We start from the raw sequence: 22,345 nt of genomic DNA on the forward strand, positions 1-22,345 counted from the left end.
TGACAACAAGGAGCCTATTGTCTGCACCAATGTCCTGCTTAATTGTTACTTGATTTTAAAGCAGCATAAGGAAATCATTTTGAAAAGTGCAATATCTGGTAAGTTTTTTCCTATGCTTACAGAGTAGCTTGTTTTGACAATTCCATGTAGGATGTACCTGAGGAGTGGATCCAGCCAGCATGGTAGTTTCTTGCAACCACAGAACATCCTGAATAGAGCTGCTGAACATGTGGTGCTCTAGATTCTTAGGCTGGTCCAGAAAGGAGTGGGAGGGAATGGGCTAGCATGCTGCTCTTCCCCTTCTTGCTTGCTAGTGTCAGGGTCCAAAACAGGAAGAAAGTGAGGAGAAAAGAGACACTTTGAGAGGAGCTGTTGTGGAGGTGATGAGAGAGGGAGTGGGAAAAGGAAGTCAATAGTCCAGGAAGAGCGTGAAGTTGGCAGCAACTGCTGATGGTGCCCCCATTCCTGTTTGGGTCTGAGCCTCATCACTTTCAGTCTTGGGGCGGAAATTGGCCAGTGGTTGTGACTGCCTTGTGCTTTGAAGTGTGAAGGTGGGAGGTCGCGTCAAGGCACTGGCTCCCATCTTTCCTAAAGCAGCAGCGGTCTGAGCAGGCCAGGGTGGCTGCTGATTGCTGACTGATTTATTCCTTGTATTGATCTGGTCCGAGAACGGCCAGGTGGAGGACAGGGAGGAGGAAATGCTTGTCAAAAGTGGCATTTCATGGACTGAGTTATCATTACTTTATCATTTCTTTGCTGAAAAGATAAAGAATGAGAGATATTCTCTTTCCCTTAGAGAATGTGTATACTAAACTAGTATATACTATTTATGTAGTGATACTGATTTTTTTGATATTTTCTGCCATGGCTTTGCAACCTTATTTATCCACAGTGGATAAATAGCATAGTAGATAAGTAAATATCATAGATAAGTAGCCAGGTGGAAGGCTACAAATAGAAGAATTGTGAATAACGTTATTTACAAATATTTGCAATAGAAAAGGTAAAGCTATTTTGGAAACAACACCTTTAGAAATAAGTGTTCATTATAACGAAAATATTTCAGTGCTACTTTGTTTTCCATTATTACTTTGGATATTGTCAGTATTCCTTAAGAAAATACTGAGAAGGAAGGCTTATATGACAAGGAGTAGAAAAGTAGAAAGAAGAGAATTGTGAAGAGATCCCTGTATTTCTGGTGGAGGAAGCAAAGCATATTTCCAACCAAAAGGTTGTCTTTGTCAGTGAAAAACAATTCAGCTGCGCAAGGAGAAAAGCCACACTGTGTCATAGAGGTCTCCAGTGATAATCTGTGTAAATTATAACTAAGTAAATTGAAGTTGCTTGAGATCATGCAAAGCTTTCAAGATACCACCAAAACCAAAAATGTGAGGATGTTTGGACTATTTGTTCCTTTTTTGAGTCTGTCGTCTCTTCAGAAATGTCTGCTGGCTTGGGAAGGGAGCAGAATTTGCAGTCAATTGCAGTTACATGCATTCAGAATTTTCTGCAAATAAACATGGCAGTATGGTCCATCAATGCTTAAAGCCTGTTGCAGCTTCTTTTACACAGGTCACTGCATTTTTTGAAGACAGTTCTTGCAACCTTCCAACAAGTGCCCAACACACAGAAGTGGAAAAGACACCAGGAAGGTGAAAATGGGAAGAAAGAAAAATATCTGTTGAGACCAAAAGATAAAACATTTGATACCTGGTTTCTCTTGGGAGGCTGTGTAAGAATTATCACCTTTCCCTAGAGAGGAGGGAGTTTCCAGAATATTCTTGAAGCCAAGTTTCTGCTAGGGTGACACTTCTCTGAGACCATTTCCCAAATGCTGCTTTACCCAAAACTTAAAAGAAGTGGTCATGCTTATGATAGCTTTTCAAAAAAATCCCCATCCTATAGATCCTCATTTTATTTTAATGACTTCACTTGTTTGTACTTGATCTCTGGCAGAGGAAGTATGTTTAATCTTTCTTATGGCATCATTTACACTTTGGCTTTGGCATGAGAGGATCAAGTGGTTAAAAATGATAATTAGAAGTGTGTGTTGACTCTCAAGTGCAAAGTTGTCATTTTGCCAGCTTTGGTTGTCTTCATGTCACGTATCTCTGGCTGTGCATATATTCAAGTGCATTTGTCCTCAACAGCACACTTAAATCCCATTTTTGCTGTCTTTTCTGGTCTTATAACAGATACTGAATGTCAGATGAGAACAAAATTCTGTGCTCCACTCTGATTGTTCTTTGCTGCTCCAAGCCACAGTGAAGTGGTGAAGGCTAGGCAACATGCAAGTGGTGAACAGCTGTCCATGAGGGGGAAAAATGGTGAAGGGGGCAAAAAGGGAACTCACTGTAGACAGTGGGGAAATAGAGCAGTGGTCAGAAGAAATGTGTTTTCTTTTGCACATCTTAGAAGAGATTTGTTTTCTTATTTTGTGATGTCCTGTCACCTTAAATAGAAATCACAATACTTAGCTACTTTGTGTTGCCATATCAAACATTCTGAGGTTGATTCACTTGTATCAATAACCAGGCTTCCTATTTGTAGGGAGAATGGCTGAAAATCTAAAACTCTGCTGACCTGTCCTAAACAGTTTTCAGGTGAACTATTTAGTGGTGTCTTACGTGAGTTTCCATAAAGCAGGAAGGGCACAGACTGAAGGTAAGTCTAGACCTAGAGAAAACTGCCAATGAATTTCATCAGCTTAACAATTCAGTCTTCTGACTTGATGTCTGGACCATCGGTATATATTATTAATCAAATGTTGGAGTGACTTTTCTCTTGCTGATATAGCAATTGCTTCTCAACAAGACAAAGTAATAGAGGGCACAGATTTTGAGCTGTCACTTCGGATCAAGTGCTTGCTTGGCAGATAAATGGGTAATAGAATAACCAAAGTCACTTTGAGAACCATGTAAGCTTGAATCTGTGTATGTATTAACATGATAAAGTAAGATGCAGGATGCAGATATAGTTATTTGCAGTCGGTCCAGACATGTTTTGTTCTTTTTCTTGATTTTGACCTTCAGTCTTATCTGTGCAAGGAGATGTCAACTGGAAATGTACCAAAAAAAAAAAAAAAATTAGGAAATATTTAATTACCCTGTGTTGAGGTAGATTTTCATAGCAATGTTTCTGTCACAGTTCCTGAGCTAACTGCATCTCTGACCTGCATCTCAAGGGCAACCTTTCTTATGTACCCTAGTTGTCACCTGGCTTGAAATATAATTGAGTGCTTCATGTTCTCAGACCAGTGCTAGTTATGTATTTCCCATTTTTCTCATACACCTCTCACCACCACCACCTTGCCCTTAGGGAAAAAGTCCTTCAAACTCCCATTACTTCTTTTGATCACTTCTTTTTCCTCTGTATGAACGTGGCACTTCTTAAGTCCTTCTTTTTAAGTTCTCAGCCCAAGCAAAACAGGATTTGCACATTTTCAAGATGTTGTGGGAATCTCAAAAGTGACCATTTTACCTATTGTATTGCAACCATCGTATCTTTGGTGCTCTGCCTCACCTCATTTTTCAGGTGCAGGTTGGTGGTACAACTATGCTTCCTTCATTGCAATTACAAGCACAAGGAGGAAGGTGGGCATTTGCACATTGTTTTGTCACGGTTGCTTTTCTGGCCAAGCTGGTAAAGAGGAAGCTCACACGTGCCTCCACACAGACACAATACCAAGTGCAGAGTGGGCTCCTTCCAGATCTTGTGGTTCGAAAGATGATTTCCATCTTTCAGTGCTCATCAGCAAAGATCAGGTGCTGTGGATCAGGAGCGATAACTTCCTTCTGGATTTTAGACTTCATGGTCTCGCTTGTGTCACTAGGCTTTACTCACAGGTGATTATCAGAGTTTTCACAGAGATCCAAATGTCGGTATGAAAGTGTCAGCCTGTCTCCTTGCCGGACAAGAATGCAGGCTAAAGGGACCGTTGGTCTGACACAGAGGGATTTTCTCATGTTCTCAAGATTCCTTCCCATTGCTCTTGTATAAAGCTATTTTTTTCAACTACAGAGGAACCTTTTTGTTGTGCAGGCAGCCAGAGCTAATATTAGCCTATGCATGTCAGAGTAATACCTACTGGTGAGAAACTCTTTCAAGTCAGAGAGCAAAAGTCAGTGCCTAAGAACAGGCACTTTTCTTTTTTACTGCATCAGTAATCTGCCTCATCTCTTCTGTGCCTTGTTTTGCACTTATTGCATTTATTTATTTGCTTGCTTCTCTGATAGTAAGAGCCTTGAAGTCCTTCCTGCCACTGCAAGGACTTCTATCTCCCATCTATTCTGAAGGTTTGCTTCAAATATTGAAAAATCTCTCATGTCATTATGTGCTCTGATATCTTCACAGCTTTTACTTTTTAAAGACATAAGTAATCCTTTCAGTTGTGCCAAACTTGAATTTTCTGGCATGTATGTTAAAGAATTTCATCTCTATTTATACATATGTCATTAATTTCTACAAGCTATGCTTTTCCACCTCTACTGTTTTTCCATGGTGTTTCACAATTGAATGTCCCAGAACTATGAGATCTCTTTAAGACTAAGTCATGCTTAAATTTTGTCTTGCATATTTGTACACACCGTCTTAATAAAATGACATGCAGCTTGCCCCATGGTACATGGTTTTCTTTTTCTTACCTCTCTCTATTGCATCATAATATATCTAGGCTGTGCAAGTTGTATGAATTTGTGTGACTTCATCAAATGATTTTATAAACAGTTGGTAAGACAAGAGGCTGAGAACTGTATAGAAAACTAATTCAGAGCTACCTGCAGTAGAGTGATTAGGTCTGATGCCTGGTAAACCCTGCTTCTAGTATGCTTCCGTAAAACACATAAAGAGGTTGGGGCAGATTGTTTTTAAATGAGTGGAAGTCAGCGTGGGTCCTACATACCCTGTTCTTTGACATTTGAGATCCTGTTTCTGTGAAGGGTTAAAAAGCAAGGAGTGTGTGACCAGGAAGCTCAGCAGTGAGGCCAGTTACAGAGACAACACTGGAAACCATTGAGTTTGTACAAGCTGAGCCAGTGGAGACTGGAGCCAAAAGAGCTAATGTGAGGAGTTTGCCTGGAATGATGACAAAGGATTCAATTAGACATTTTAACCAAAATTAAATAACTCACTGTTTTTAGGGTTTTCAGCTTCACTTTGGACTTTTTCACTTTATTCATAAATAGCGTTAGAGGAACCTTCAGAAACCCCCTACCATGACTAATTTCTTACTTCCTAGCATGCTGTTACACATACGGTAATGAGAGCTCTATACCTGAATCACAGAATCTGAGAATAGTTGGGTCGTAAGGTACCTCTGGATATCGTGTCGTCTGACCCCCCCTGCTCAAGCAGGGTCAGCACAGAAGGTTGCACAGGACCATGTCGAGCTGGGTTTGTGTAGCTGCAAAGATGGAGACTACACAACCTCTCTGAACATTGTTCCTGTGTCGTGCCACCCTCTGCTTGATGCTGCCCAAATAAGGTAAGAGATTGTCCCCTACAGCTGATCATACATCTGTATGCCATATCCATGGCATATTAAGATGGTGTTTAAGGCTCAGACGTGGGACCACATAGCTGACAAAGGAGAATGTTCAAGGCTAGCGTAGTGCGGAGATAGTCCTCTTAGTGGAGGTAGAATATGATGGTTAGCCAAAGCTGCCAATAAAATGATGCATGCAGAAAACTGTCTGGCACAATTTCTTTTTCCTCTTGAAATTGAAAAGGGGAGTTTAAGGGACACTACAAAACCCTCTTCTAGATTGGTTTTGGAGGATCCTTTTCTGAATGGGTTGACTTCCTGAGGACTTTCTGAGGGCTCCTTTGTTCTGGGGCTGCAATGCACCATGCCAACCCTGCTGCTTAATTCTTGCCTCTGGATTTTATCACTCTGTGATCCTCTAAAAATGTTAGGGTTCTTTTAGCTCATTTTTTGTTGTACAGCTTGCAGTAATTCCAGTTACTCACTCTGTATTTCTGTAATTGGCATAAAGACCCTAATAACCCAATTAGAATGTGTAATGATATTGTAAAAAATCCCTATTAAACTGAACAAAGGAATATTTAAAAAAGTTTTTAATATCATGTCTAGTGACAAGTAGTAAAAGAGGGAGGAGAGATACATGAGGTTTATTATATGCAGATAACACAGTACTTTCTAAATTGAACTTCAAAGAACTATGCCTGGTTTATTAATGTAATTACTTATTGGAAAAATTATCAGAGTATAATGAATAAATTAAAAATATTATCTATTCAGTATGTTATCAGTCTAATTCTCAGATTGGAACTTTAAAAGAACACAAAGAACTATAAGAATTTAGGCCCTCACTTACTTTCACGTTCGTTTGACACACATAAAATACTTTTAAATCCTTTGTTGAATTGAATTAAAATCAGATTTAGATATGGGAGATAGAAATCTCTTTGCTTCCATTGCGAAGAATACATGAATTCAGTAACGCCTTCAGACATATATTCCTGGATTTGGTAACTTAAATACTATACTCTTCCGCCTCAGAGAATGAATCAAAAGTTTCAAAACTTTTTTGTGAGGGAAGATAAATAAATGAAACCCTTTGACTCCTTTTGCTTGTCTACACATCAAGGAGAGTTCTGCCATGTATTAACCTTGAGGCAGTGTTCTCCTTTTGCCATTCTCTATGTTGTCTTGTCTTAAACTATTCCAAGTTTATTAGCATGTTTATTAGTAATGTATTTATGACTTCCATGGCATGGGCACTGAATTAAGTACCATCAATACAAATCTCACACCAAAGATGTACAGTCTGCATAGAAAGGAAGGTTAGGCTTGTGAAATTCATTGTATGAAGCATGTGAAGACTAGATTTTAACTGGCATGGGATCCTTTGGGATGAGAATTAAACTCTGGAATAAATGACCAAATCTATTATACACTGATTCTCTACATGACAATGTTATTAAGAGAGCAAGTAAATGTTTTATTGTTTTCTTATGTGGCAACATTTTTTTTTTTTTTTTTAGTAGGAAGTTTCATCTCTATGGTTGAGCATTGCTTGGCTTCCTTCTTCAGTTTACTATCTTCAAATTGCATTGTCTTTCCAGCAGGAATTCCCTGTTCCACCACTATCTGCTATTTCATTTCCACTGGTTAACCACCCACTTGCTGAACAGAGCAGCAATGAGATAGTTCATGTTGATTCTTCAAGCACTTTTCTTAGACTTTAGAGCTAATATCCCATTCAGAGGAACTGGGACAGGGCACTCTCTTCTTAGCTGTGTGTTTACAGATCTGGGATGCCGTTCTCTGATATCTTAGTGTGATGCAAACGCAGGATGCTGCAGCCTGCTCTTGCCTCCCAGCCCTGGCTGGGCCTTCCTAGCTCTTTCCTATGTGAGCAGCAATATTGGAGAGGCCATGCCCTACTTTAGTGCAGCGACTTCATGTGGCTGAAGAGGAATCACTTTGCCTGGGGGGCAAATTATGAATTTTCAGCTGAATCAGCTCCCTGAACTGGCTCTCTGATGCTGAGCAGTCACACAAGCATCAGTGCCACTTCAAGGGGGGGGCGAATGGAGCATGCAGCCATGGAGGGTGGAGCTGCAGCTGCCTGGAACTGGCTTGGCTTAAATAGCTGTAGAGCGATGCCATTTAAAGAAAATTACTGTGCTAAACCAGCCTTAATTCACATAGAAAGATTTTTTGTCAAAAGAAAAGATTTTTTTTTTAGTTTTTTTAATATGAAAATTTAAATTCTGCAAAACTACAAAATATATCAGCCAGACAAGGTATTTAATACCCTCAGGCATTAGATACGACCAAATCTGGTGATCAGGCAGTTCTATGATATGGATCTTGGATATGATGGAATATTTCTACAATGTTGGTTTTAATCATTTAATTTGTTATTGCTTTTCTTAAATGAGTATTACAATGGAGCTGTCTTTTGAAGGAGTACATAATTAAATCAGGACGTGAAGCAAAAAAGGAGCCATAAAACCTGTCTTTTATTACAGATTTCCTTCCTGTCATTCTTTCCAGTACACCAAATTAATTAAACAGATTTAAAATTTTTCTTTTCATCATTTGATGAACTCCTGTTTTCAAATATAGACACGTGACTTCAGCCAAATCAGCAAAGACAAAAATACACTTAATGAAGGAGTATATTGGAGTATCAAGGAGCATAATTTGGAAATTGGGACTTCCAACAAGAAACAAAGTGCTGGGCATCTTTCTAATTCATTTTGAGCATGGTAAAGTAAGCTTTCTCTGTAAGTTATTCTTGGTAGATCTATGCTATAAAACAGTGCGTATTTATTTAATATAAAAGCTGCTCAGATATACAGAAGGATAGATACAGCCTGAGCTGCTTGTGGTTACTGGGACCAGTGTTCCTTTTGTCATCAAACACAGACAAGACAAACCACTGTAGCTGAAAGCTGTGTTTGAGAAGATAATCCTTGGACAAAACTGCACCACAGAAAGCCCTGCTGGGTCACTGACTATCACTTTCCAAGGTCACCCTCTACTCCTCAGTGTAAAAGTTCAAAAATTATAGTGATGATGAGAACACCCTGCTTCTAGTAATAAGTAATAAAATGTGCATTTAGACAGCACCTCCCCAAACTTCACTTGGTTAAATGATAAAATTTCAGGTATAGAAGGAAAATATCTGTCCCTGTATAGTATTTGTAACTGCAGAGTCCCATGGACCCTCTGCGAACAGCAGGGCACAGGAGGGTCAGTGTGGCTACTGTGCTGGAGCACGCGGGAAGAGTGGCTGGCTGTAGTTGGGCACAGCAACTCTGCTGGTGTAAGAGCCCAGGAGGACAAAGAGCCTAGAAAGCCAGCACCAAGGGTGTCACTCTCCATTCGCACCCATTGTCATGCAGTACATAAATGCCCAGAAGTTACCTTAGCGGCAAATATTGCCTACTGAGCAGTCCTCCTCTTCAGTCTGATGCAGCTGGCTGTTTGCAACTAAGAACATGTTTCTGTTCCTTGACAGACTGTTTCCTTTACTACCTCCTAATACGTTTCATCGTGAAGAAAGTCCAGAATATATTCTTCCTTCTCTTCTGCTTGATAGTCTTTTATTTTCCTCTGCTGTCACTATAGTACTGAGGAGCTTTTTATGAGGACAGGGATTATTCTGATTTACTGGCTTTCCATGTTTCCTTTTTATGTTCTCACTAACATTTGAGAAATGGAGCATCAAAGATTCATACAATATAAGGTTGTTCTGTGGTCGACGAGCTATCTGTGAACCAGAGGAACTAGGCAAAAAGGTGAGTCTGAGGTATTAGAGAGTCTGTTTGGCTTAATCAAGGTGGAGTAACAAAGGCTTAGTTCACTGTCTTTGGGATGCTTGGAGCACTGTGTGCCTTGAGCCTTGTTCTGTGAACCCAGGAAGATGGAGTTATCAGGGGCTTTCTTTAGGCTTTCTTTAGGACTGTATAACCCACAAACTTCTTTTTCTGAAAGACATCTAGCAGGGACTCTGTCAAGCCAGGCTTTTACTAAGAAAATTTTATCTTGCAGAAAATTTGTCTTGGGAATCACTTCTCAGAGACTTTTTTCCTGGGTACATGAACTTTTTTATTGTATGGATTCTTTTCTTCCTTTTTTTTTTTTCTTTTTTTTTTTTTTTTAAGAGATCTTAGAGATACATTCATTCTGGATGATCAGGAGTGCAAGAGGAATTTCACAAATACTGTAAATACTTTAGCAAGTAACGTGACATCACTTCGTTTCTATACTCTTAATATAGTAATATAGTAACTGAATTGTACTGAAAATCCTATCTGTTTTATCACATTTTGTAGGTGCCTCCTCCTTATAAAGGAGAAACATAAAATAGGAAATCTGGAAAAGAATATCTTATACATGTAAAGTGGAGCCCTGATAGAGTACCTTGTGATAGGTGAGTTCATCTTATATAAAAACAGTAATAAAAAAGGGAACTAGTCCTGAATTGCCTATTCCTTTTGTTCAATTATATAAAGAGTGTAGGTAGTTAATTCAAAGCCTGAAGTTAGATGACATGAATGTATATTGGACTTGAAATTTGTGGTTTTGAAATTTAATATTTGAAATCACAGTAACATAAATAATTGAAAGTTACAAAATTTGAATAAAGTGAAAGTTAGTTGCAATATTATATATGTTTTGGGATCAATTCATTATTGATGTAAGCTGACATATCTTCTAGTAATCTATGGTTACATACGGATCAGCAACAATAATGAATTTGATTGCTCACCTAGGTACTAAAATCTCTTAGTATTATTAAATTCCAAAGTCACCATGCAATACCAGCTAGTAGTTTTACAGCGCTGACCCATTGGTCTTCCTCTCTCTGCTAGACTGACTTCCTGCTCAGATCTTGGCCTGCTTCTCTGTTACCTCCTGCTGCATGTCCAGCTTACTGATTCCAATACACTGCCTTCCTCTTGGTCATTGTCATCTTCTCACCCACCTCCCTCCAATTTACCTCCTTGCCTCCAGCTGGGACGGCTCAAAAACACATCTTCTGAACAGGTTGGTCTTGTGCCCAAGAGAGCACTCCCTCCACCCATCCTGCCCCAGGATTCATTCTTGATCCCACCCTTTCCACCACCAGATGCTGTGGAGAGTTGCACCTTTATGAGGTTCTCCAGAGGCAGCGGCGTCCCAGTTTAGCCTGTTGCTGTGCAGTACTGGTCTGCAGGGGTTCAAGCAATGGATGAAATGCACTCATCTTGACTGCAGATACCACTAATTCCAATGCAAATGCTCTCTGCTGAGAGTTGTTTCTTGCTAGTTTGTGTGAAAGACACTTCATTAAAATAACTTGTGCTGTCACCTGGCTTATAGTTCAGCCACCTTGACTTTTTACAGGACTATACTGAAGTGGCTGTCACAAATCCTGTAATTAGTCAGTGTGCTTTGTTTCCATTGCAAGTTTAATAAAATAGCCTTGGCTTTTTTCCTTCTATTTTGGCTGGAGGTCTCACCTCTTAGCATTTACTCGATGCATTACATAAAAAAACACTAAGGAAATTGGCACATCTTATTTTCACAAATGTCCAGACTGTTTAAATCTTGCAGCTCCTCCTCGTCCAGTGTGGCTTTTCCTCTTTTTCCATGCAGCTAAAATCCTGCCCCTCTCACAAGTTGGCTGCCACAACTTCCTACTCTCCAGCTTCGACAACGGTCCTTTATATTGCTTCAAAAACCTGTTATATAGGTCATCTTTCCAGCTTACCATCCTGAGTATTTCTTTCCTGCTTTGCTTCTTTCTGCTGGCTCTCCATTTTCTGTTGCATTTAACAACTCCTCCTTTTCTTCCCTTTAAAGACTTTTAATTACTTAATTCCCTACACTTCTTAAATTCTGCTGTGGCACCAACCCCTGCCTCTAATTAGTATAGCCAGTTCTTCAGTTGAATTTTCCTCAATATATCTTTATGCATCCTCTGTAACTCCTGGAAGTAGGTCTTTAAAAAACACAAAGCCTCTCTTTAATCTTCCTTAAACCTCATCTTTACTGGGAAATCTATTCCACAGTGGCCAATTTGCTGTGACTTATGCTTCTGACTCATTTTGCAGATAATATGTACTACCATTCTCCATCTATCACGTCTACTTGCTGCCCTCCATTGTAAATTTTGGCTGTAACATTTTTGTGACAGAGACTGTATCTGCATACCTGCTTGGATATCACTTAGTAGACTAAGGTCCCTAAACAGTAACTAGAGCTTATAGCTGCTACTCTAGTGTATGTAAGACACATCCATAGTGATATCTAGATCGAGAGATTTGGAGCATTGGTTCGTGTGACTCTGTGAAGGCCAAATACATTGCAAGCTGACAGTGAAGGGCAATACCTCAGCTGTGATTACATGTACTGAATTTTACAGCAACAGGAACTACATAAAACTGTAAGCCATAGTTTCCAAAAGCTCCCCTGAGCAGAGTGGCATGTAGACTGAATTGTTTTTAGCTGGTTTAGGTGCTGATTTTGGAATAGAGATGAGCGTATACAGCAAGAACCTGATGAAAGAACAAAAGATGTTTGAATGTATGTCCTAAATCCAAATGAGATTTTAATGATAGGAAGGCAGATGTCCATTTTGGAGTCTTTCATGTATAACCCTGGCAAATGTTTTGTATTACTTTTTAGGGGGTGTTAACTACCCCACAGGTAGTTAATATTCCCATTATGTTCTCTCATACAAATTTGAGCTCTCCAAGAGGGAAGAGAGAGAGAGCTGAATAAACAGAACAATATGCTTCTGTAATGTGTCTGGTGAAGATGATTGCCATTGCAAACAACTAAACTATCAAAAAAAAATCCAAACCCAAACCAACACAAAGTTGAGGACATCTGGATTTCAGGAGAGCATTCTTTGGCCTATTCAGGGACCTGCTTGGAAGAATCCCATGGGATACGGCTCTGGAGGGAAGAGGGGTCCAATAGAGCTGGCTGATACTCAAGGATCACCTTCTCCAAGTTCAAGAATGGTGCATCCCAACAAGCAGGAAATCCAGCAAAGGCTGATGGAGGCCTGCATAGATGAATAAGGAGCTCCTGACTAAACTCAAACATAAAAAGGAAGTGTACGGGAGACGGAAGCAGGGACAAGTGACCCAGGAGGAATACAGAGACACTGTTCAAGCATGCAGGGATGGGGTTAGGAGAGCTACAGCCTGCCTGGAGTTGAAAATGGCTAGGGACATGAAGGGCAACAAGAAGGGCTCCTACAGATACCTAAGCAGGAAAAGGAAGGCTAGGCAAAACATAAGACCACTGCTAAATGACACAGAAGCACTGGTGACAAAGGACACAGAAAAGGCAGAGGTACTCAATGCCTTCTTTGTCTCAGTCTTTACTGGTAGGACTGGCCTCAGGAATCCCAAGGTCTGGAGACCAGAGGGAAAGTCTGGGGCAAAGAGGACTTACCCTGGGTGGAAGAGGATTGGATTAGGGAACACTTAAACAAACTGGACCTATACAAGTCCATATGCTCTGACAGGATCCACTCATGAGTGCTGAGGGCGCTGATTGATGTCATTGCAAGGGCACTCTCAATTATCTTTGAAAGGTCATGGTGATCATGGGAGGTTCCTGGGGACCGGAAGAAATGTGTCTCCTATCTTCAAGAAGGGCAAAGCAGAGAATCTGGGGAACTACAGGCCAGTCAGCCTCACCTCGATCCCTGCTAAGGTGATGGAGCAACTAATCCTGCCTACCATTTCCAGACACATGAAGGATAGGAAGGTGAGTAGTTGGCATAAATTTATGACTCATGCTTAACTTCTGTGATGAGATGACTGGCCTGGTGGATGAGGGGAGAGAGAGCAGTGGATGTTGTTTACCCTGACTTTATTCAGGCTTTTGACACTCTCTCCCATAACATCCACAGAGACAAGCTGATGAAGTGTGGGCTAGATGTCAGGCTAGTGGTCAGTAAAGTGAATTGAAACTGGGCAGCCTCAGAAGGTTCTGACCAGCAGCACAAAGTCCAACTGGAGACCAGTCACTAGTGGATTCCCGCAGGTGTCAATACTGGGGCCAAAATGGTTTAACATCTTCATCAATGACCTGGATGATGGGACCAAATGCATCCTCAGCAAATTCACAGACAATACAAAACCGGGAGTAGTGACTATTATACCAGAGGGCTGTGCTTATTTTTCAGAGGCTCCTTGACAAACTGCAGAAATGGGCAGACAAGAATCTCACGAGTTCAATAAAGGGAAGTGCAGAGTCCTGAGATAACCCCTTTTGCCAGTACAGGCTGGGAGCTGACCAGCTGGAGAGCAGCTTTGCAGAGAATGACCTGGGGTTTCTGGTGAACAGGCAGTTGAACACGGGTCAGCAATACACCCTCGGGGCAAAGAAGGCCAGCAGCCTTCTGGGCTGCATTAGGCAGAGCGTTGCCAGCAGGTCAAGGCAGGTGATCCTTCTCCTCTACTCAGGACTGGTGAGACCACATCTGGTGGGCTGTGTCTAGTTCTGGGCTCCCTAGTACAAGGAAGACATGGACATACTGGAGTGAGTCCAGTGAAGGGCCACTAAGATGTTCAAGGGATTGGAGCATCTGACATAGGAGGAGAAGCTGAGAGAGCTGAGACTGTTCAGCCTGGAGAAGAGAAGGCTCAGAGAGGATCTCATCAATGTGTATAAGTACCTGATGGGAGGGTGTCAAGGATGGGGCCAGACTTTTCTCAGTGGTGCCCAGTGACAGGATGAGAGGCAGTGGGGACAAACTGGAATACAGGAAGTTCCACCTGAACATGAGGAAAAACTTCTTTATTGTGAGGGTGGCTGAACATTGCAGCAAGTTGCCCAGAGAGGTTGTAGAGTCTCCATCCTTGGAGATGCACAAAATCCAACTGAATGTTTTCCAGGCAATGTGCTCTAGGTGACCCTGATTGAGCAGGGGTTTGGACCAGATGATCTCCAGGGGTCACTTCTGACCCAACTATTCTGCAATTCTATAATCTTAGAAATAAAGCATCATTCTTTCAACCTTGTTTTTCTTGAGACATCAGCGTGTGGGTTTCTAATTTTAACTGTAGCGCTTAAATATTCATACCCAGAATCAACTAGGTTTGTGTGTCTATGTGTTTCCAAAGACGCAGGTTACCTACAAGAGGATCCTTGCCAATGAGAAATTTTGTCTGACTGTATTCTAGGTATTATATTTTCCCAGCCAGTCAGTTGGGCTTTGTATGCATACATGAATAGATCTTCCAGTTGTACAAATTGGGCTATACTTCTGATAGCCAACAATTTTACTGCAGTGAATAGTAGTGATATTACAGTAAATATCTTTTATTCAATATTTATGATAAAATGACTTGATTCACACATGCTTTTTGAGTGCATCTAAATGGACTGTCCTCAGTCCTCCTGCTGTTTCATTTGCTTCATCTTCATTATAAGGGTATTTGTTGAACATTTCAATGACTTCAGAATATTGGGATCTGATATCACATTTGTTTCTAAATTCATTTTAAATCCTACTTTCTCTTTTACTCGACCTTCATCAAGATAGCACAAGAAAATGAGCTTGTTAAAACATTTTCCCACTTATTTCACAGGAACAATATTCAGCATTAATGCTATGTTGCTAGGTAGCCAGGTGATCTTAAACTGGAAAGTATCTTAGCTCATAAATCCCTGCAAATCTAATATACTTACACTTGCTCAGCAGAATCTCTGAGATCACACTATTTATACAGTAACATAAATTGTAAAAGTTTTAGGTCTATAATTGAATAGTTATGTTACTTTATTACTTTGAAATATGTAGGTTTCTGATGTAGCCATACATGCTTTTTTCACTCTATGTCCCCAGTGAGACTTCCCCCTAACTATGTCCTGGTCAAAACATAAAGAGACCATACTTCCCTAGAAATGAAAGTGTACTCCCATATGCCATGAAGAAGCTGCTCAACAGGGACAGAAATTATAAGCATGAAAGTTAAAGATGCTGTGATACACCTATAGCCATTTCAGCCTTAATGTGATAGTATAAAGTGAGCACAAAGTAGAAAGTAAGTGACCCCATATTAGTACATGAACCAATTTGCCACTAGAGGGTACTGGAGAGAGGTAAAAATCACTAGTGGTTCCTTCCGGGGGGGGTCACCTCTAACCAGCAGCCATAAGGTACTGGGAAAACCAAACTCTTTTCATTGCCTTTGGAGCTACATGTATGAGCTGTAACTTATCACTTCCTCATGGAGCAGGATCCGAACACAACAGCAGTCAGGCTTGAGCTATGATACCCTAAGCCTGCCTGCTCGCCAATTATTGGCAGGGATGCACAGAATATAAACAAGGTAAATTTCCACAGGTAATAAAAACTGGGATTTTATAACAATTACATGATATGTCAGCTCTGAGAGCTTTTTGGTGGAACAACTTATGATTTGGACATAGATCACATAGGTGCTCTCCTTCTGCTCTTTTTGAAGTTTAATTTTTGTCACTAATGCGTTTTGCTGGTAGAGCTTAAAGGTCATATCCCTAAGGATATGACCCCATTTGTTTTAGCAGAGCCTGGCTTTCTTTTCAGATAACAGTCATCTTGGATTGAGTATCACTAGAGGACAAAGTGAAAGTGAGATTTCAAGGGTGGGGGGAGGAAGGTAGGAGGGCTGTGTTCCTTTACATCCATCTTCATAATAGGAGGGTCATCAAAGAATTGCTGCATTAACACGTGACACAGCTCCTAGCACTCTGGTCCCCAGTGCTGCAGCAGAGGGATCTTTCCAAGGTGAGTGAATCGGCCTAATAGAGAATGTCCTCGGCCAGGGAGATTTATGAAGATCTGCTTTACGTTGGCAGATGAAGGCCTGACAAGGTGGAGCTATACTTGACAATCATGTTCACTGTTTCATTCTCCGAGGGATGTGTCCTGCTTCCTTTGGATAAGCCACTCTATCTGAGGGCCTGCTTTCCCAGTACAACGCCCTATGCACGTAACACTCCAAACCAGTGGCATTAACTACTTCTTTCACAAACATGTTTGTTTATGTGCTCTTAAGGTTTTTGAAATTCAAACACTTGGCCCAACACAAGTTCAAATAAAGCAGGAATGTAACTTAAGTACACGGCCTTTCAAGAATCCCTCAGGAGAAATGTTGGGGGTGCGGGGGGTGGGGGGGTGAGTAGAGAGAGCTGTGAGAGCTCAGACCATGTAAAATTACTTCTTCAAATCAACAGCAAGTACCCTGAGATCTGGACAGTGCACACCTTTATACTACACTGTGAGCCACCATCTGCACTGCGCATCACAGATTTGGGTTTTGTCATCTCATCTTACCCTGCAAGTAATGAATAGGGCAACTGTGTCTGTTCTATCTGCAAAGAGGAGATTTTTGTCAACCTGAGTGCGCCAGGCCGACGAGGGCACTGTTTATAGCTTTAAACAATATGTTAGTTTACACAGTAATAAACAAACTACCAACTCTGCTGCCTCCTTTCCTCCAGAAATAATAAACCTAACCTTTACCTCAGTGCAAAACACATAAATGATTAGGCTGACTGGCCTGCATGATGCATTGAGGCAAATGTTTCCTGTTGTCCAGCTTTGCAATTGATATCTTGGCAAATATTTCCACTGCACTTGACAATTCCTACCTTTGCAAACTGATTCAGTTAACTCAGTGGCAGCAGTGTAGGTCAAGATTCGTAGTAAATTCTTACCAAAAACCAAGCGAGGAGATGCTGAGGATGTAGAGTAACTGCCAGCAGGTTTTTATTTAGGGTGTATCTTTGGAGTGTTGATGTGAGAAAGGATACTTTAAATAAACTGCCTACCTTTTTGTAATACAGATGTCGCTTTACATGTAAACAAGTTTAAATCCTGTAGATGCTTGAGGAAGAAGGTAGCAAAAAGCAATATTCTTTAGCATTTTGTTCATGTTAATTTTTTCATACCACAAATTGCAAGACTTAAACATAAAAAGCAGAGTGAAAAGCCCGCCCCTACAAAGAAGCAAAATGTCATCATTATAATAGCTGTATCTCTGTGGTTTGCTAATTGTACATTTCTGCCTTATTGTTTTCCTGCGCTGGGTGATTGAAATACAGAAGAAGAAAAGTAAGAACCACCAATTTACGGACTTGATCAAAGTTACAAAAGTGATTTCACATTCCTGAATTCAATAAATTTGCAACACTAGTGCCCTTGGAAACAGAGAAGGTTTGGGTGGAGGAAAGAACAAAGAAGGCCTTTAACATAATTTTTTTCCATCAAGTAAAAACCACTGAGGAAAGAAGAACAAAAATTGCAGTGTGCAGTTCTGCACAGCTTCAAGCTCATCCTTCCTCTGGTGGAGAATGTCTGTGAAACATCTCTGTGGACTGACATTGTAAAATTTTCAGAAGACAAGGTCTGGGTTTCTTTCACTGGCACCACACTGACATCTAATTTAGGTAAAATTTTCATTAATTTAAAAGATACTGACATATGCTTGTAGATTGGTCCTAAGCAGTTGCAAAGCCAGACATTTCTCAGAAATTCTAAGTTGTCTGTACTATCAAAAAAAGCAGAACACAGAGCAGTAGTGTGGCAAATAGGCTTGTCATGAGCTTTTGATAAAGTTGAAGTTTACCTAAAAGTAGGGGGGAAAATAGGAATGTTGTTCCAAATCTAGTGGGTGCTAGGAACATCAATTTATGTAGGTAAGACAGCACCTGTCAGCTAAACATGGTTAATTACAGGTTTCCTCAGAAGCTCTATCACTAATTGCCAAAATAAAGCTATAGCCTGAATTACAGTAGTGTTCATAGAAGTTTCAGGCAGGCAGGCTGGCCTCCTGGCATGAATGGCACGTGCAAAAAGTGAAAAGGGCTCAAATTCTAAGCTTAGTTTCAGCTTTTGGATCAGAACGTATTATTTATGATGATGGCATTTTCCTCTCCATTCAGAGCAGGAGTATTCACCAGTATTAATATCAGATTTGAACAAAGATCAAACGATTAACTATTATTAAGGACTTAAATGTCATTTTTTTGCACCCAGTGATAAAATATCCTTAAGTGCTTCTGTCCTTCCCACTCCTTTTCTCCTTCTAGCCTCCTTGTCTGTTTGTTCCAAATTTTTTTTTCTACTTTTTTCCTCCCTCCATTTTCTCTCTGGTGTTTCATTCCACCCTTTTTCCACTTCCGTGCATAAAATGACATAGCCAACATTAAAGTGTCATTTCATCTCCTGTTTTTAAGACATTAACAAGGTCAACAAAATTCACACTTCTGAAAGCCATTTTCTCATACTGCCTGTAGGTTCAGGGTTTGTGCATAGGACATTTTACTGCATTATTGTACTGCTATATGGTACGGTAATTCCCCATAATCTCCTATGTCATGAGCCACACATATAAACACATAGTAGTTTTCCACCTCAGGAGGCTATGTATTTGCCACCCCTGCTGCATATACACATGGTAATAGATAGGTCCCATCCCAAAGAGCTTAACATTGCAGATGGCTCCAACTCATCTAAATGCTGTCTAGACAAATGTGCTTTTAAAACTGAGTTAACAACTCTTAGCATAGATACAGTCTAATCCCAGTAAATTGTGTTAGCTAGCCTCATTAAAAACCAAGTTCATTTTAACCAGATAATATGTATTAAAATACAATTTGCACTATGTACACCTGGGTTCTAAACTGTGTCCTAAGCATGTAGTGTTTTCAAAAAGCACCTACTTTGTATTTTAGACTAGACGTGTCCATCCATCTTGGTGGGTTAAACTGATTTATTTTTCAATAATGTTGGCTCAATTGAGTTAACAAGATCAAAAGCTCTCAACACTCATTAAGTCGCAGGCTAACACATTTGAAGGCATATTACCAGCCTGTGCTTTAAGACGTAAGCAGAGGTTAAGCCCAGGTTTCAACTTGAAGAGCTGGGTGTGTACTCAAGGCAGGGTGCCCTTTTTCTACCAGCCATACCACAGCTCCTCAAATATCATCCCACTCCACACTAACCCAGGTATCAGGCCAAGAAGTCACCTTCCTCCATCGTCAAACCCACACAACTTGCCTTGGCCACTGAACATGCGGCGTTGGGCCTGGGGAGGGCAGCGGGCGCGCGGGGCCAGGCCGGCGCAGCGGCTGCCCCAGCACAGGCAGGCCTCGCTCGCCTCGCGCTGCTGCCCAGTGCGCCCAGGACCCTGAGCTGGAGACACCGTGGCGTGGCCATCGCCACACGGCCACCGCCGGGGGCTGGCTCAGGGGACAAGGACGGGCGGCCTCTGGAGACCACAGTGCCATAGGTTAGGTGTTGACAAGCCTGGCCGAATACTGTGTATTTGTTCCCTAACAACTGCTACCAAAACCATCTCTGATGCTACAAGCAGCAAGCGCCCTATTAAGATAGTCCCCAGCTGGATCCCCAGCCACACTGTTTCACTCGGTGCGCAGCGGCCGATGAGGCGATGCCTCAATCCCGCGTTGCCCGAGCTGTGGCTGCGCGGCGCGGCCTCCCCCCGCCGGCGGCGCGTCAGGAGCAGGGCCCGGGCCGCCGCCCCGAGGGGACGCGGGCAGCGCCGCCCCGCCCGCTGCCCCTCGCCCGAGCGGGGCGGCCCGGCGGCTGCGCCGCGGCGGGGTCGCCCCTCGGGCCCCGCCGCCGTCGCCGCAGCCGCCGCCGCCGCTGCCTGCGCTGGCGGGTCCGGCCGCCTCCTCGCGGCCGCGGCGTGGGACTCCCCGGCCCGCCCAGACTCCGCCTCCTCCTTTCTCTCAGCGCCTCTCGCACCCCTCCCTCGCTCCTCGCCTCCGCCCCTCGCTCCGTGCCCGCACCCCCGCGCCGGACTTTCCTTTCACTCCTCCATCTCTCCTCCGCACTTTTCTCCCCCCCTTTCCTCGCCCCTCCCTCCCTCCCTCCCTCCCTGCCCCTGCCCCTGCCCCGCCTCGTTCCCCCGGCGCCTCTCGCTGTGGCCGGGGGAGCCCGGGCAAGGGGGGACTGGACGGGGCTATGAGCCGCGCGGCGGCTGCGGGGAGCCGAGCAGCTGCCGCGGGCACCACGTAGGGCGCCTTCCCCGGGCGCGGCCGGGCCGCGGCCGTCCCGCTGCTCTCGGCGGCTGCCCGGGCGAGGCGGGGACCCCCTGGAGCCGGGGAGTCTCTCCCCTGCCCGCGGGGGCCGCCGGCGCTCGGCGCGCGGGGCAGCGGTGTCCGTTGGGCGGGGGGTCGCGGGGGCCGCCCCGCCGCGGGCGCCCCGGGGGCGGGCGGCGAGCGGAGGGGCGCCCGCGCGCGTGACATGATCGACTCGCAGGCGGCCGAGAAGATCGGCAGGATGAAAAAGTTGCGGCGAACTTTGTCGGAGAGCTTCAGCCGAATCGGTGAGTGCCGCCGCGCGCGCCGGCCGTTGGCCCGCGCCGGCCGTTGGCGCTGGCCGTTGCCCTGCGGGGGCGCGGGGCGGGGCGGGGCGCGCGGCCGGGGGCGGCGGCGGGGCCCGGGCTGCCTGTCGCGCTGTCCCGCCCCGTCCCCCGCCGCCCCGGCGGCTCTGCCCGCGGTTCGGTTACCTGCGCAGGTGTCCGGCCCCGCTGGGCAGGTCGGTTTGGGTAAGGCTGGACCGAAACACGGGGCCGTCTGGGAAGAGGCTCTTTCTGCTTCTCGCCTGCCAGTTATTTGTGTAGTGGCGCGGTGGCATCCTGTGCTCTGCAGAGCTGGAAGCAACCGTGCTGTTCCAGTCTTTTCAAACACTTCTTGTGAATAATGTTTGGAAAATAACAAATATTTCCCGGCAGCGTGTGCAACCCAGACAGTACAGCATGGCTCTGTAATTGAATTGGCTTAAAATAGGCTAGAAAAAACAAAAATGAGAATTGACCAGCCTGTCTCCATTGCCAAAGTGAAACCTCGATGAAAATATGGAAAAGCAAATTATTATTTTTGTTTTGCTCTAGGTCTAGTAATTTATTTTTTGGTCAGACTGCACATTCTTTTCAGTTGAGGCATGAGATGCTGAAGCAGATAACTGCGGATCAGTGATTTAGGAGGCCAGACAAAAGAAGGCTGTCATCTGCTGCTAAATCTTGTCAGTCTTTCAGTGACATAAAGCATGTTGAGATAGTGTTGTCCGAACAGGGTACTGCTGAGCGCGTCATCCCCTCGTATCACTGCATCGCGTTCGGGTTTGATGCCAGTTTATTTTGCCTTAGGATTTGTCACTGAGAACAATGCCAAAGAGTCCTGGTATGCTTCGGCTGGTGTTTCTCTCGGTCTTTGGCACAGGCTTTTGCTTAACTCGGTGTTCAGCGTGCTGGGTCCCGCTGACGGTGTGAGCAGGCAGCACCTCTGCAGCACCCGGCTGGAGAAGGGCCCTTCTCCAGGCCTGCCGGCGCCCTCCCCCTCGTCCCGCCAGGGCTCTTCCCTTGCAGTCCTGGGGACAGGGCCAAGCGGCTTTGTGCCGGCAAGGGGATGTGAAGTGCCCACGCTGCAGTAGTGAGCTGTGGCGTGTGGTTATTTTCTTGACCGTCTCATCGGGGAGGTGCGTTGAAGTATGTGGGCGTTATAATTTTTCATGTGTTTGCACATGCGATCAATGTATTACTTTAGGTTTTAAAGACTGCAAACTTTTTAAGTGTAGGAGAACATTTGAAATCAAGTATCTTTTTTTTTTCTTGTCTTACTGCAAAATGGAGAAGACTGAGGTTAACTCATTCATATTTATAAAACAGAGGAAGAAAGTATTTCAAGGGTAGATGCCAAATTTCAATTCAGAAGTGAATATTAAGTCACAGCTATATGTCCCTCTGTCCCCATGTGAAAATAGCTTTCAGCTATGATCACTTAGGCTTATAAAATGCATTTAATTCCTTTCAGTTAAAAAAAAAAAAAAGCCAGCCAGATATTTGA

The 22,345-nt window shown here is 43.2% G+C and overlaps 1 protein-coding gene across 4 annotated transcripts in view; it reads left to right on the top strand.

The window, feature by feature from the left end:
• Window positions 1-20,264: 20,264 nt before the first annotated feature.
• The window catches only part of CDK14 (cyclin dependent kinase 14), a 330,859-nt gene continuing 328,778 nt past the window's right edge, over window positions 20,265-22,345 (top strand). Inside the window, exon 1 of one of the 4 annotated variants that reach the window (XM_064506052.1) lies at window positions 20,265-20,826. In XM_064506052.1, coding sequence (XP_064362122.1) covers window positions 20,745-20,826 — 82 coding nt within the window. In that variant the 5' untranslated portion in view covers window positions 20,265-20,744. The remainder of the gene's footprint in view (window positions 20,827-22,345) is intronic. The other 3 variants (XM_064506050.1, XM_064506048.1, XM_064506051.1) reach the window with 3 other exon arrangements.

This window comes from Dromaius novaehollandiae, chromosome 2, assembly GCF_036370855.1.
Source record: "Dromaius novaehollandiae isolate bDroNov1 chromosome 2, bDroNov1.hap1, whole genome shotgun sequence".
NCBI classification, from domain to species: domain Eukaryota; kingdom Metazoa; phylum Chordata; class Aves; order Casuariiformes; family Dromaiidae; genus Dromaius; species Dromaius novaehollandiae.